The sequence below is a fragment of the Toxorhynchites rutilus genome, chromosome 3 (genome assembly GCF_029784135.1).
Source record: "Toxorhynchites rutilus septentrionalis strain SRP chromosome 3, ASM2978413v1, whole genome shotgun sequence".
Classification (NCBI taxonomy): domain Eukaryota; kingdom Metazoa; phylum Arthropoda; class Insecta; order Diptera; family Culicidae; genus Toxorhynchites; species Toxorhynchites rutilus.
The window spans coordinates 269,216,139-269,231,206 of record NC_073746.1 but is presented as its reverse complement, the minus strand read 5'-3'; the positions used below and the strand labels follow the sequence as shown (position 1 = coordinate 269,231,206).

Genomic DNA, 15,068 nt, shown 5'->3' with positions numbered 1-15,068 from the left:
GAAAACGAACTAAATTGTATGCAATTTGTATGCACTTCACATCGTTTTCACCGTGAAATGACGTTCGTGATCAGGCCCAATTTATCCTTATGATCTAATCAAGGCGCCTAGAAGTATATACTAAGGTGGGCCAACTTGCTAAAACCACTCTTCAGCCATCTTGGAAGTCTACTGTATTTTGTTTGTAAACAAAACACAATACGCTATTGCCGAAGCTCGCTCGTGATCAGTCTGTCTCTTTCACGCTACAAGCAAATAATTCCCCTTCTACTTTCTTCCGTGCTGTTTTCATATACCGCTCCCCTAACCAACTTAGTGACGAAACGGCCTCACCTAGTACCATAGACCCGTCTTGGATCTAATATGATTTACTGTTCAACGGTTTCCCACAGCATGTAGTACGTATTTTCGCAGCAATACATTGATTAAAATAATACGTTTATGCGACTCACGAATTTCTATATCTTCTATACGAAAAAACGGCTATGCCCATTCTTGAGAAACTCTTTAGTTCAGTGGTCTACTGTCATATATCGCAGACATTGTGGCCATTGGTTTCCTCAATGTAGAATTTCTGAGATCGCGTACAGCACGTAAAATAGACAGTTGTGCTTTGCGCTATCCAGTCTCGTATCTCAACAGTTGATTGATTGATTCTTTGTTTTTAAGAGACTTTAAACTTTGCAGTTCATTCGCCTCTAACTCAAGAGTCATTGTCAGTCAAAGCTATTAGGAGAATATAATTACTTCGGCTTTGCGGATGCATTTTGGCCGGAAAAACGGGTAAACTAACTCTAAGAGTCCTCAAATGATTATTGGGAGATGTTCAGGTTTCGAGTAACAAAAGTTCAGAACACGAAGAGCCTAAATGCAATCATAATAGCTTAACGATCAATTAGAAGGTAGATTACGCTTTATTTGATGATTACATCCCGATTGTTATATCGATAGTCTTAAATTAATTTCTTTCAATTATTTTTTAGGGCATCCGTACCAATTGATTCGATAAATCCGCAGCAACTTTCGGGATCGAACAGGAACACGTTGTGATGGGGTGCTTCTTTCTGGGAGACGGTTTTTATGATTTCATGTGCGACAGCACCTCCAACGATTGCAGCCGCTGGCGAAATTTGTGCGAACAAGTGCGTGAGAGCCGAATTAGGAATCAGTTCAGCTGCAATTTCATCGCGTATCTTCATCAGTTTTAGAAGGTCTGCATCACGATCGGAATATAGTGGATCGCGATTTTCATCATCACGAAATTTCTGCAGCACTCGTAGTAATGGAAGTGCCGGCCCAGAGCGCTTCAGCTTGCGAGCATATGACTGGGCCTTATAATCGAAATCCAACAACGCTTGAAAAGCTGGATACTTCAGAATACGTTTAACAGTCGATGTTACCAGTTCAGTTTTTGTTTTTTCATTTGGTTTCGAAACAATCTTGTGCTTTACAACATCTTCGGCAAAATTGTGTTCTTGCAAATCAGCAAAACTGTAGCCAAACATTCCCCATAAATCAGCGGCAAAGAACTTTACTCCGGCTTCTCTGCATGCTTCATCAATACGTAGCAATTCGAGTGTCGGTGCCGCGATAATGCAGACCACGTCAAAATTCTTGAAGTAATCATTTGATTTTTTCGATAATTCTCCTTTATCAGCTTTCAATTCAACCATCGGATTCAATTGCTGGGCTCTTCCCAAAGAAGCTTCAGCCCGATTCGTCCCCAACGATGATCTCGGAGCCAAAAATTGTGAACAAAAGTCATCTTCTTTAACGTTCTGATCATCCAACAGAGTAACCGATTTCACGCCAGACAAAATTATATTTTTGGCGATTTCAGCTCCTAGTCCGTTAATACCAGCTATCAGAATGCGAGCTGATCTCAATCTGAAATTGCAATAGAAACATAAAAAGAATATTTTCCCGTATTTAATCCAAACCAATATGGTTGAGGTTAATAACATAGTTTACCTTTTCTGCGAATCAAGTCCCCATAAACGAATCTGTCGGTCGTACAATTCAGCCTCCTGTTCGGTGAGTTCAATACCATTTGTTTCGACCATTACGATTTCTCTACTGTGGTGTTTTCGTACAAAAAGAAAATTATTCTAGCGTCGTTTGCAATACGTGTTGACTGAAACCCGGCTTCTGTTTCATTGCAAATCAAAGATATACACATGAGGTGGAGCCAATTGAGGTGGAGCAGTATGCGAAGTGTATCTGTATTGGCAAGCAAATATCGTGTCGTAATTATTTACATTCAATATGGAATGTATATGGAAGAAACAAAACAATGTTGTCACGGTTGCATGATAATTTGAGCCAAAATTCTCATGAAATCATTCAACTGGTTATTTTTTTAACAGATGACAATTATATCGTGGCATATTTCGATTATTCATGTGGTAAAAAGGTCCAGAGAGCAGTCGTATGCTTAGTTCTCGTAAGCAGTAACATTTTCGGTGAAATTTTGTTTAATTGGCGATTATTATCTCACAACATACACACCGACACTGAGAGCCTTCGAAACATCAACTTCATAACGGTGAAATAATGAAACTTCGTTTGATTCTATGAACGTGGGGGACTGAAATTGGCGCATGGAATTATCATATTTATCCGTCTTTTTCGACGTGATTTCACAAATATTCACTCCACGCTATCACATTAGCCTCATATTCAGCGGAAGCTTTACAAAAATGTACGTTTTTAATTGATAAATTACTTCCTGAAAATAGCATTTTCACATGGATGCAGTGGGTAATCAAAGATAAACACAACGACTGACGTCACTATTTGCGAAATAGTTATGGCAGCGCATGCTATGTCGCTCGAAATTCGACCATCTTCGTTACCTTTTTTCCAGGACATTGAGGTGGAGCAATAGGCAGAGTATATTTGCATTGGTAAACAAAATATGGTGTTGTCATTATTTGCGTTCATTATGGAATGTATATGGAAGAGACGAAACAATACTTAAATAACTCACAATTTGATGATGTCATTAGCCAAAATGGTCATGAAATGTTGTAAGTGATTGTTTTTTAAAAGATGATAATTGTATTGTGACTTACTTCTATCATTTAAGGAGCAAAAACATCCAGAGAGCAGTCGTATTCTTAGTCCTCGGAAATAGCAGAATTTTCAATGGTATGTTGCTTAATTTTAAACTATTTTTCACAAATCACATTCACCGGTACTGGGACATTTCAAAGTATCATCATATCATCGCGAAAATAACGAAAATTTGTTCGTTTCTATGAAGATGAGAGAGTGAACATGACACACAAAAATATCACTTTTTTCATCTTTTCCTACATTATTTCACAAATATCCACTTCACACTTTCACATTATATGCATATTCAGTGGGAACTCCAAGAAAAGATCTGGTTTTAATTGATAAAGAACATGCCCAAAAAGCGTTTCCACATGGATGTGGAAGGCAATTGAATGTAAACACAATTCTTGACGTCACAATGAAAAAGTAGCTATGGAAGCGCATACTATCACGCACACTACGCTAGCAAACTCTGTCATCTGCTTCACCTAATAATTCTCGTGGATTGCAAATCTAAAATTTGATATCAGTAGGTAGGCTCATGCGGCTCATGACACACTAAACCAGCCTGAGGGCATCCGTATACTAGCACATAGGATTTGACAGCGTCAAACATGTCCGGGTCGCAAATGCAATTTGCGACCACCAAGCCCCGGGCAAGGGGATATGATCCGCGAGTCAAGATGTGCTACAAATTTAGCTGTCATTGCCAAACCTATCAAATTACTCGGCGAACTCAAGGCAAATCTATGGAACAAGGTGCGCCCATTCGCTAACTAAAAAAAGAATTGTTTTTTGAAAAAAAAATTTATGTGAAATGTAATGATCATGACAGAAAAGTAAATTTTCATTCATTATTTTTTGTTCTAGAAGTGTGTTAATTTCGTCCTTAATTTCGTTTTCCAAATGGCGCAAATCATTATGGTGCCTTCAACGCAAAGACAATAAATGAAACGCTTGCAGCGTAAAACGTAATGAATATAATGAATATAGAAATGAGTATTTCATAAAGTATCAGTATATTCCACAAATTGTGCTCAATCGTCTTAATTTACTTTTGTGTATTTTTTAAATGGCTGCAGAAAACCACTTCACGTTTTGACCCACCTGGTAGTATGTTAAGTGCCTTGTTTTACACCAGCTTGAGAGTTTGGCAGTTCTCGCGAGTGACAGTGGTCGCAAATTGCATTTGCGACCCGGACATGTTTGACGCTGTCAAATCCTATGTGCTAGTATACGGATGCCCTCAGGCTGGCGACCACTGTCACTCGCGAGAACTGCCAAACTCTCAAGCTGGTGTAAAACAAGGCACTTAACATACTACCAGGTGGGTCAAAACGTGAAGTGGTTTTCTGCAGCCATTTAAAAAATACACAAAAGTAAATTAAGACGATTGAGCACAATTTGTGGAATATACTGATACTTTATGAAATACTCATTGCTATATTCATTATATTCATTACGTTTTACGCTGCAAGCGTTTCATTTATTGTCTTTGCGTTGAAGGCACCATAATGATTTGCGCCATTTGGAAAACGAAATTAAGGACGAAATTAACGGTTTGTGAACTCTATTCAATAGAACGTTTTATTCGGCAAACGCTTCATTTTTTCCGCACGCAAAACGCAAATTTTCGAATAAAGCATGAGCAGCAGCTAAATACAACTGAAATTATTGAAATAATGCAGAATTCATTCAAACTCTTTTATTTCACTTAAATTCTTTCAATTTCTTAAGTTGGTTTACATTATAATATAATACTACATTTCAAGTGATCAACCTAGGGTTCTACGTTTTATATTATCATTCAGACCCTTGTGATCATCATGATCATTACATTTCACATAAATTTTTTTTTCAAAAAACAATTCTTTTTTTAGTTAGCGAATGGGCGCACCTTGTTCCATAGATTTGCCTTGAGTTCGCCGAGTAATTTGATAGGTTTGGCAATGACAGCTAAATTTGTAGCACATCTTGACTCGCGGATCATATCCCCTTGCCCGGGGCTTGCACTAAACGGTTTCACGGCGGTTTGATTTTTAGAGCATCCCCGCCAGCAGCTAAATTTCGGTTGCTGAACAAAATTAGGCAACCCTCCACCATAGCTTGACAACCACACCGGAAGTTGCCATTTTGGTTAGTAAGACCTTCTACACATTGGGCAACCGCAAACCGATCTGTGTTGGCGATGTCAATCATATCTTCAACTCGGCTTACAATCGAAGGTTTACAAATTACATACCGTGTCACGTTTTATATATTTTTTTGACAAACCGCGCGCGTCTCGACATGCTAGTTTTAATCGAAAATGTTGGTCCGACCTAAGTTGCCTAGAGTATGCTCCCATTTGATTACACATGCTCTCAACTTTTTTGCGATATTCGTTAACACGTTAAGCTCTCCCTGAGGGTCCCTAGGGGCCGACGTTGAGCTTTTTGGTAGGAAGGTGTTGACTGACTGGGACTGGCAGTTACAAAATAATAAAATAAAAATATATACGGTTTGTTTTCGGATTTTTGTAAAATTAACTTCACAACTGCTATCTATTCATCACACCCGAATGATTTGTCTGCCGGATTTATGTTGGTTGAGATGTTCAGCTGAGCGTCAATTTCTTATTTTAGCGGTGTCAATTAGTTTATCGTATTGTGCCGCCACCTGTGACTCTAAATTTCGCTTGTTGTGTGCTAGCGTTTTCTTTACATTTCCCCTCTCGACAATCTGAACCTGTCATATAAAAAAATCATTATTGTTTTGCTAGTAGAAAATTTTGTAAAACATAACAATAAAAAGGAAAATTGCTGAAAAAACTAACATACTAATGTACGCTAGCAGGAGTAAGCAACTTTTAAGTAAGAAATTGAGTCGAAAAAAAAATTCAATGGATATGATAAAATTTGCTTATGAAAGTTATACGTATCATAGAAGAAGCACTTACTTTCTGCCATTCTGAATCAAGACGCATTGGTGGCATCAGTACATTAAGCTACTCACTGAATTCCTCCCACCTTTCCTCAACTGGGATTCTATTTGAACTGCCTCCACAAAAGCCACGAGCAATGTCTACATTCGCTTTCTTTACCGGATACCGGATAGCTTCAAGGCCGGATAGCCGGATATTCGGCTTTTTATTTGCGAAAAAATACGAAAATGGAAGACACTGCATGTGTGCATGAAGCGAAGAAAGGATTACATTTTAGAAGAAATAAACACGTTTATACATAAAAATACTGAACTATGAAGAAATTTTCCGTTTTCGTGGAAATCCTTTCATAGAGAATCAAATTTTCTGCAAGTAATATTCAACAGGATTTTTTTCTGATAAGAATTGGACTACTTAGGAAAAGATCAAAATTGCTTAAGTTCAATCTTTTAGACCCGAGGATCAAGTCAGACTATTTAGGAGTTCTTGAAACGTAAAGAGTCTTGCTGGTAATCTTATTGGAGTAAATAAAATATCTTGCGACGAATCTTCTGAGAGTAACAGCTCATCGTCGTCTTCAAGACCAGTAAATGAAACAAGAGACGAAACTGAATCAAACCTTATACACGAAACTCACGGCACACAATTTGGGATTGTATCAACGAAGTGCCAAATAAAATAATAGTCGCGTCGCGTTGAGGAAAAAAATCCCGTTGCTAACGAAATCGACGAAATATGAATCATGATTGCGATCGATTCTAAATTTGGTGCTCATTAAAACTCAAGCAGCCAACCGATGGCCACGATTGCTAGAGTTTATCTTTCAGCTCCTTGCAGTAGTATTACAGCGATAACAATTCTCTGGAGTTGGCCTGGTGTACGAAACAAAGAGTAATCATCAACTTCTGAAAATGTATTATTTATTCATCATAATTTACCACTGGGTAATTTTGAGTACTGTTCATAAATTAATGTTATGAGTAAATAATTGATTTAAAAAAAAATCTGGCATTTGAGTAATCAAACCTTATTTTTAATTAGAGGTAAATGGATTTGCTATGCTATACTAGCTAGTCAATGAGCTGTTTTGTTTTGATTTATGTTGAGTCAATGAGAAATTGTGGATTTTTTTTTCAATATCCGGTGTCCGGCCGGATTGCAAATATTGGCCGGATGGACCGGATGACCGTTTCATCTCTGGTAGTAATGTTTATTTTATAGTTTCTATGTTTGACTTACTTTATATTCATAAGGAAAATCCTCTGTATTTTGTTTTTGAAACATGTTCAAAGTTTTGCTAAAAGTTATAAAAAATGTCATAATAATACCAAGTGGAAAGACCGCCCAAGAATATCAGGTTGAAGGCATGCGTATTTCATGAGGGAAATTGTCGTGGACTGCAATACAAAACAATCCGTACATTGCTTTTCCACAAGTTCCTTTTTATTAAAAAATAATGAAATAAATCCAAAATAGATTGTTTACGTCCATTAAGTACAAATTCAACCATATATCGATATGCGTCGGAAGTTTCCAGAACTTAACGAATACAACTTTATTGAATAATTCAGTTATCAGGATTAAGATCCAAAATGAAAACTGGACGTGAAGCATTTATTTTAGTAGTTTAAATGTTTAAAAAATATGTGAGCTTTATTTCTCTCCGTTTCAAATAGGGCAGTACTTGTTTTGAAAATATGAAACATAATATTATTGGGTTAAGGTAGGACATACCCAGCAAACATTAAATCGTATAACTTTGCACATGATAAGTTACATATAATTTCGACATGGAAAATCGTGTTTTTGCATTTTATACGAGTTTAGATATACATGATCCATATTTTGATTGATATTTTATGCGATTGTGATTTGATACGAATTTATATGTAACTTATCATGTGCAAAGTTTTACGATTTAATGTTTGCTGGGTTGAGTGGTAACGTTGTCGTATCAAATCGCATATCAGTCCAAAAAGCATCGCATATCATTATATACGGCTTTATATGCGTACAAAATATGGCATATACGTATATCGCCTCCACTTTTGTGTGTATATGCTAGTTATCTGCATCATATATCATACAAATGTGTCTTGGTTGAATGTATATCGCCTCCAATTATAGCTATTCATTCGACTTAATGTTTGCTGGGTATTCACAAAACGTTGAGAAAAAGATCAATTCTGCCCCATTCAGAAACATTCATTCCAAATAATTTATACTCCAAAAACTATTTCTGTATTGTTTATTTTTAATTCTGAGACATCTTAAAAAGTTACGTTATATCGAGGTTGCTTTATATCGAAGTTGCCTTATATCGGTATGACTGTATTGACAGAGTGATCGAACAGATCGTCAAAAAATTAGGCATTCAACAACTGAATATTTGCTTATCGTGTTTGTGTCAAATGTATTTGATTAGTACGCGTTCAACTTTTATCTGTCAAAAAGTGTCGGGAGGCGATCTGGCGTAGTAGTAACCCATACCTCTCACGCTAAGGGTCACGAGTTCAATTCTCACTCCCGACAAAATGTGTTGAAAGTCACTATAACAGAGAAAAAAAATTGTCGAATAGTTGGCTTCGGTCAAACAGCATATAACATCCTTAGCCTTCTTCAACCTCATCAAATATCTCCACTTTGAAATTATTATATACAATTATCGTCTGTTTTTATCTAAATTTTCAAAACAACTTTCCGAAAACGTGTTACTCTGTAACATACAATGTTCATTTCACAAGAAAAACATAAGTCTCAAACACATTTTTTTTCAGAAATGTGTATATTCCACGCCTTGAAAACCTTTGCAAGGATACGTGATGATACTCACGCAAAAACATACGCATTCCCACATGTACACACTCTTTACCCACAAATACATGAAAATGAAAATCACGAATCGTTCATTCCTGGGGTACACATAGCACTTTGTACTTTTGGTATAATTTGCGATGAAGTGCTTATTCAAAACTTTGATCAGATCAGCTAAATAAATGGCTAAACGTATTAGTATAAAACATTCACATGTGTTTTGAGGATACGCTAGACAAAAGAAAAAAATATTAGCATTAAAACACTACAAAAACCTTGACTTTTTTTAAAATCGATGCAAAAAAACAAATAGTTTTGTTTTTTAAACAAAGTATCTACAAAATTTATAGAATTTTTCTATCAGTGATGTGTTGCGTCATATGCGTTGTTGTACAAGACATTACTGGACATTAAGTAATAAAATGGAAGTGAAGCGAATGGTACAAATTGAAATAACAAATTTACTCGCTGAATGGTGTTTTGCTTTAATCTACGGTGATGCGATCGTTAGTTTGTGATTAAATATCATCTGATTACTTCAGCCAAGTATTTCAGTAAACACTGTCAGCAATCGCGACGCGACACCCAACGAGACACATTTTCAAATTGAATTGTTGACGCCACTCGCAACGCAACATTATCATCATTGCAGAAATATAATGAGAAAATCCAGCCGGCGATGTTTGGAATGCAATTTACGCTAATTTTGTCTCATTTCGTATCAGCTTGTACAAAATATGTTGCCTGAGAAACGAGAAAGCACAACAAAACAGCAAAAATTGGGATCAAAGAATAAAGCGCTACGAGTTTCAAAATATAAATACTTTAATCAATCGTTTGAGTAGGAGTAAATCTGTGAGATATTCACGTTTACGGCCATTTTCCCATAAATTCATTAGTCTATAAATTCAGATCTCACAAGTAGACACCACAGAAATGCTTCAACAAGAACAGCTGTTGAAGGTTAACCGGCCATGTCCTGATCCTGACACGAATGTAGCAAACGAAGCAAGTCCACCTCCCCCCAGTACGTATCAGATGCGTCCCACTCTTGAACAGAGCTTCAAATCCCAAAAGATCAAAGAAATTATCAATGATGTTTTAAATGATACATTAAGCGGCAAGTGTTTATAGCAACAAAGTGGTGTAATATTGATAATAACCAGGCTTCAATTGGTAACATTTTAGGACAAACCTACACTGCTGTTGATGCTGCCCGATGGACCAAAAACCTGGCCGATGAGATCAGCCTCAAGGTAAAGGATTTAGAGATGAAGCGATACAAACACGTAGTGCAGGTTGTACTCGGCCAGCAATTGGGCGCTGGTTGTAAGTATATAGCACGGTGTCGATGGGACGCCGAATGCGACAATCAAACGTCGAGCGAGTTCAAAAACGCCACTATATTCTGCATTGTCACTGTATTCGGTCTGTATCTGTACTGATGCAACAGAATGACAATAGCGCCCGCATTTACATCCCATGTATTGTCTGCGACTAATTTATTGAGTTCAATTTATAACATTACATACTGTATCGAGCGCAGCTTGAAATAGACGTAGGATTTAGCTTCGATCGTTGTGTTTTGTAAACTAAGATTCTAGTTATGAAGATCTCCGACAGAACTATAGGCGAAGGCCACCCAGTTTTCATTATTGCTGAGATTGGACAAAACCACCAAGGATCGTTGGAAATTGCGAAAGAAATGATACTGAAAGCAAAGGTACTAATATCGCTCTATTTTTTCATGTTTTATAGTCTGGAAGTATTGCAGGAAATTGGTGTCGACTGTGTAAAGTTCCAAAAATCTTGCTTAAATTCAAAGTTCACGCTGGAGGCTTTGAAACGTCCATACACTGGATATAATTCTTGGGGTGAAACATATGGCGAACACAAAGCTTATCTGGAGTTCTCTGTGGACGATTATCGTGAACTGCAACAATTTTGTTTTGAAAAAGAAATTTTCTTCAGTGCTTCTGCGATGGATCCTGTTTCCTTGAGTCATTTACTTGATCTCAAATTACCGTTCGTCAAGCTAGGTTCAGGGGATGCGAACAACATTCCTCTTTTGAGAGAGTCGATAGCGTCAAATATTCCACTGATTGTATCCACCGGAATGCAAACGTGGAGCCAGGTTCAGTGGATCTATCGAAATTTACGGAACCAATCAGGTGCTATACTCCATTGTGTCTCAGCTTATCCCACGCCACCATCTGAAGCACTTCTGCGCCTGATACCCATCTACATGGAACGCTTCCCTGAAGTTGTAGTAGGTTACTCTGGGCACGAGATGGGTATCCAACTCACCGTCGCAAGTGTGCTCTTGGGAGCGTGTATTGTTGAACGACACTTCACACTTGATAAAAGCAGTAAGGGAACCGATCATAAGGCATCCCTTAATCCCGAAGAGTTCGCTAAATTAGTTCGATACATACGAACGATAGAACAATCGGAAATAAACTGTGAAGTGCAACGCATTCCAGATGTGCTGTCGGAGATATTAGATAAAGAAGATTACGATCGTGAGGAGCTTCTTCTTGCTTTGCAGTCTACTTCTCCCGAGGACAGGAAATTACTGAAGTCGGAAATAGCATGTCATGACAAACTTGGTAAGTCACTTGTCTTTTTGAAAAATATCTCGGAAGGAAGTATTCTGAAGGAAGAACACGTCGGTGTTAAGGTGAGCCAACCGCATGGATTATCGCCCACGTTATACGACCGAGTGATTGGAAAGAAAGTTATAAGACGGTGCTGCAAGGACGAACCAATTTCGACGGGGGACCTTGTGGATATGTGAATTCATACTTCCAATTTACCCCAAGCACAGTTGTATGTTTAAATTTCCAATAAAATGCTTGCATTTCAACTATTAAATGATAATTAATAACAAAATGAATTTAATTTGTAAGAGCGCATATTTTGTAGTTTTACATCAGTTTGGATTATGTTTTTAACTGGTTAATTGCTATACAATGTGAAATTTAGAAGTACAGTTATTTTGCATCCTAGTTCAATTTTTATAGTAAAATCCGAATGCTATCTTGAACAACAATGAGTTGAACTATAACATTTTTCGGGAAACTGGAATTGAAGCGGTATGCGGACGCTGGAAATGGGCATATTTCTTAGGGTGACCACTATGCCCCCACTTCCGCTATATCAATATCTTTGACACTTATATATATATATATATATATATATATATATATATATTGTCATCGAAGTAGCAATCGGCTATTCTGGTTACACTGGATAGCAACGCAGGTTGTCAAGCAAACAAACAAACAGTGTAACGGAAGAGACACGTTTACTTTTTATTCACTCCATGTAAGCACTTCGTGCAGTTAACACCTTCGTTCTAATAAAGCGTTAATAGAAGTTTATTCGGTCTTTCTTTCGTGTTCCAGAACATTCTCAATAGGTTATGGTCCCATCACAGAAAGAGTTGACGAATGGAATTCCGCAGTTCCGTGGAAATGGAAGCGAATTTCAGAATTGGAGTTACCGAGTGAAGCTGTTTCTTGAAGCCGCTGGCGTATCAGAAGTGCTCACCGGGGTGGCCCCGGAAGTAGCAGCTGAGCGTGCGAAATTTGACGAATTGGACCGGAAAGGAAAATCGATGCTGGTGAGCTGTATTTCGGATGAGTGCTTGGAAGTAGTACGCGAAAAGAAAACTACGAAGGAGATGTGGGAAAGTCTCGAGGCAACGTACGCGAAAAAGTCCGTGGCGAGTCAAACGCTGATAAGGAAGCAACTGGCAAGGCTCCGGATGAAAGAAGGAAGTGACATGCGAAGTCATTTGGTTGAATTCGATGGACTAGTGAGGAAGCTCAAAACGGCCGGTGCAACTCTGGCGGAAGGCGATCTGGTTTCACAACTCTTCTTGACCCTTCCGGATTCGTTTGATCCATTGGTGACAGCGTTGGAGAACGTGAGTGAGCAGGATTTAACTCTTGATTTAGTGAAGCAAAGGCTACTGGCAGAGGAATCTAAACGGTCGGACCGTCAAGATGAACACAGTGAGGTTAATTCAGCTGCGTTTTCTGGAAGCAAATTTTTCGGAAAGTGCCACAAATGCGGCATGCGTGGGCACATGAAAAAAGACTGCAAACAACGTAGTCATGGCAACGGTAACAAAAACGATGGTCGTAGCAACAGTCATAGCAACGGACATGGCAAAGGCGAGGCAAACTGTGTTAAGAAGAGCGCAGTAAGCTTCATGGCAGATGCGGCAAATTCGACTCATGGTAGAACCAACAAAGTGGCATTCAAGTTGGATTCCGGCTGCAGCGATCACTTGGTGAGTGACAAATGGTTATTTTCATCTTTCCAAACGCTGGTGTGTCCCATCGAAATTAGAGTGGCGAAAGAAGGTCAAGCAATGATTGCTAAGACAATTGGAAAAATCGACGCGACGAGTAACAAAGGAGTCCTGTTTAACATGAAGGATGTCCTGTTCGTGCCGGATCTGAGGGAAAATTTAATGTCGGTGAAGAAACTGGCAGGAGCTGGCATTGATGTAGCATTTTCCGGAAACAAGGCCCTCTTGAAGAAAGGTGATGAACTTTTGGCGACTGGTAAGTTAGTCGGCAGTTTGTATGAAATAGTGCTGATGCTTGAAACCAAGTGCGCAAAAGTTTGTGATACGAAGCCGAGCAAATTATGGCACCGTCGACTCGGTCATATTAGCCAGCACGGAATGGACACAATGATAAGAGAAGGGATGCTGGGTGACGTCAAGAAAGATGAATCGGTTGGTTTCTGTGAAGCTTGTGTAAAAGGCAAGCAATGTCGTGAGCCGTTTAGTGGATATCGTAGCCGTGCGAGTCGGCCCCTGGAACGTATTCATTCCGATGTGTGTGGTCCCATAGACCCTCCAGCTTGGGACGGGTCTAGGTACATCGTTTCATTCATCGACGACTACAGCCATTTTGCGATGATCTACCTTCTGAGGAAGAAATCCGACGTATTCGAAAAATTCCGTGAATATGAAGCCAGTGTGTCGGCAGCATTCGGTCTGTCGATTTCGAGAATGACTGTTGATCAGGGACGTGAATACTGCTCTAATGCTCAAATGGAATTTTACAAGAAAAAAGGAATACAGCTTGACGTTACTGTTGCTTACACGCCACAGCAGAACGGAGTCGCTGAGAGATTCAATAGGACATTGGTTGAAAGAATTCGGACTGTGCTAATCGACTCAAGTGCACCGAAAGATCTATGGTCCGAGGCAGCGTTAGCGTGTGTGTATTTATTGAACCGAAGTCCCACGGCTGCTCTGCCTGTTGGAATTTCTCCGGCTGAGAGATGGTTCGGTTCCAAGCCAAGTTTGGAGAAGTTACGAGTGTTCGGGTGTCGATGTTTCGCATGGATTCCAAATCAACAAAGGAAGAAGTTGGATCCGAAGAGCCGTGAGATGATCATGATCGGATATGCACCGAATGGATATAGGCTCTGGAACATGCAAGCGCGTAAAATAAGCATTGCTCGTGACGTGAAATTCGACGAAGGAACGTTTCCGTATGCCCAGGTAAAGCCTGTTGATGATGACTCATTGGTGATGAATTTCCCGTACGACCAAGAGGGGGAAGTAGCTGATGATAAAGCTGTCGCTGTCGGTTCTGATGATGAGGCTGATGTTTCCATTCCTGACGGTGATGCAACCAGTTCTGGCGGTGAGAAAGCTGCTGGTAACACGATTGAAGATGGGGAAGACTGCGACGATTCCGGAGATGAGCCAGCAGACGCGCTCCCTTCGCAAACAGAAAGACACGACACTCTTAGTGAGTCGATGTCGAGGCGTAGCGAACGGGAGCGCAGGCTTCCAAGTAAGTTGTTTGATTTTTTCGTGAATTATAGAACAATTTCTGGCGACTCAATTTCCCCAGATGTACCCATGTGCTACGATGACATCAAACAACGCGATGATCAGCAGGAATGGCTGAGTGCTGTCCAGGATGAGCTGAAATCGATGGCTGCGAACAACGTGTGGCGTTTCGTAAAGTGTCCGGAAGGTGTGAAACCTCTTAAGGCTAAGTGGGTGTTCCGTGTCAAGGACAACAAAGACGGAATTCCTGTGCGATATAAGGCGAGGCTTGTGGCCAAAGGTTTTCTACAAAAAGCAGGACTGGATTACGAGGAGACGTTTGCTCCTGTGGCGAAGCTAGTCACTATACGAACGGTACTAGCAGCAGGTGTGCATCAGGGCTTCTTATTTCACCATATGGACGTTAAGACAGCCTTTTTATACGGAGATTTGAAAGAAGACATT

General features: G+C 39.2%; 3 protein-coding genes across 5 annotated transcripts; 2 read left to right on the top strand and 1 right to left on the bottom strand.

Moving 5' to 3' along the window:
• Positions 1-895: 895 nt before the first annotated feature.
• LOC129778164 (SUMO-activating enzyme subunit 1) lies at positions 896-2,188 on the bottom strand. Its single transcript, XM_055784897.1, has 2 exons — positions 1,972-2,188; positions 896-1,887 (listed from the first exon to the last, which is right to left on the bottom strand). The coding sequence occupies exons 1-2, from the start codon at positions 2,061-2,063 to the stop codon at positions 969-971; spliced, it is 1,011 nt and encodes a 336-aa protein (XP_055640872.1). The 5' UTR covers positions 2,064-2,188; the 3' UTR covers positions 896-968.
• A 7,334-nt stretch (positions 2,189-9,522) lies between these two features.
• LOC129778165 (dynein light chain Tctex-type protein 2B-like) lies at positions 9,523-10,369 on the top strand. Of its 2 annotated transcripts, none has more exons than XM_055784900.1 (3): positions 9,523-9,652; positions 9,723-9,917; positions 9,986-10,369. In XM_055784900.1, exons 2-3 carry the CDS (start codon positions 9,734-9,736, stop codon positions 10,240-10,242), a joined length of 441 nt encoding a protein of 146 aa, XP_055640875.1. In that variant the 5' UTR covers positions 9,523-9,652; positions 9,723-9,733; the 3' UTR covers positions 10,243-10,369. The 2 variants fall into 2 exon arrangements, with proteins under 2 accessions (XP_055640875.1, XP_055640873.1); XM_055784898.1 differs by having other exon boundaries at positions 9,710-9,917.
• LOC129778162 (sialic acid synthase) lies at positions 10,256-11,783 on the top strand. 2 transcript variants are annotated; one of them, XM_055784896.1, is made up of 3 exons: positions 10,256-10,520; positions 10,572-11,406; positions 11,478-11,783. In XM_055784896.1, the coding sequence occupies exons 1-3, from the start codon at positions 10,404-10,406 to the stop codon at positions 11,645-11,647; spliced, it is 1,122 nt and encodes a 373-aa protein (XP_055640871.1). In that variant the 5' UTR covers positions 10,256-10,403; the 3' UTR covers positions 11,648-11,783. The 2 variants fall into 2 exon arrangements, with proteins under 2 accessions (XP_055640871.1, XP_055640870.1); XM_055784895.1 differs by having other exon boundaries at positions 10,572-11,733.
• The last annotated feature ends 3,285 nt before the right edge of the window (positions 11,784-15,068 follow it).

Coding starts and splice junctions, on each gene's coding strand:
- LOC129778165 (XM_055784900.1), top strand. CDS start 9,734: ATGCTTCAACAAGAACAGCTGTTGAAGGTTAACCGGCCATGTCCTGAT. Junction 9,918..9,985: donor TTTAAATGATACATTAAGCG/GCAAGTGTTTAT, acceptor GTAACATTTTAG/GACAAACCTACACTGCTGTT.
- LOC129778162 (XM_055784895.1), top strand. CDS start 10,404: ATGAAGATCTCCGACAGAACTATAGGCGAAGGCCACCCAGTTTTCATT. Junction 10,521..10,571: donor AAATGATACTGAAAGCAAAG/GTACTAATATCG, acceptor GAAGTATTGCAG/GAAATTGGTGTCGACTGTGT.
- LOC129778164 (XM_055784897.1), bottom strand. CDS start 2,063: ATGGTCGAAACAAATGGTATTGAACTCACCGAACAGGAGGCTGAATTG. Junction 1,888..1,971: donor GGACTTGATTCGCAGAAAAG/GTAAACTATGTT, acceptor TTGCAATTTCAG/ATTGAGATCAGCTCGCATTC.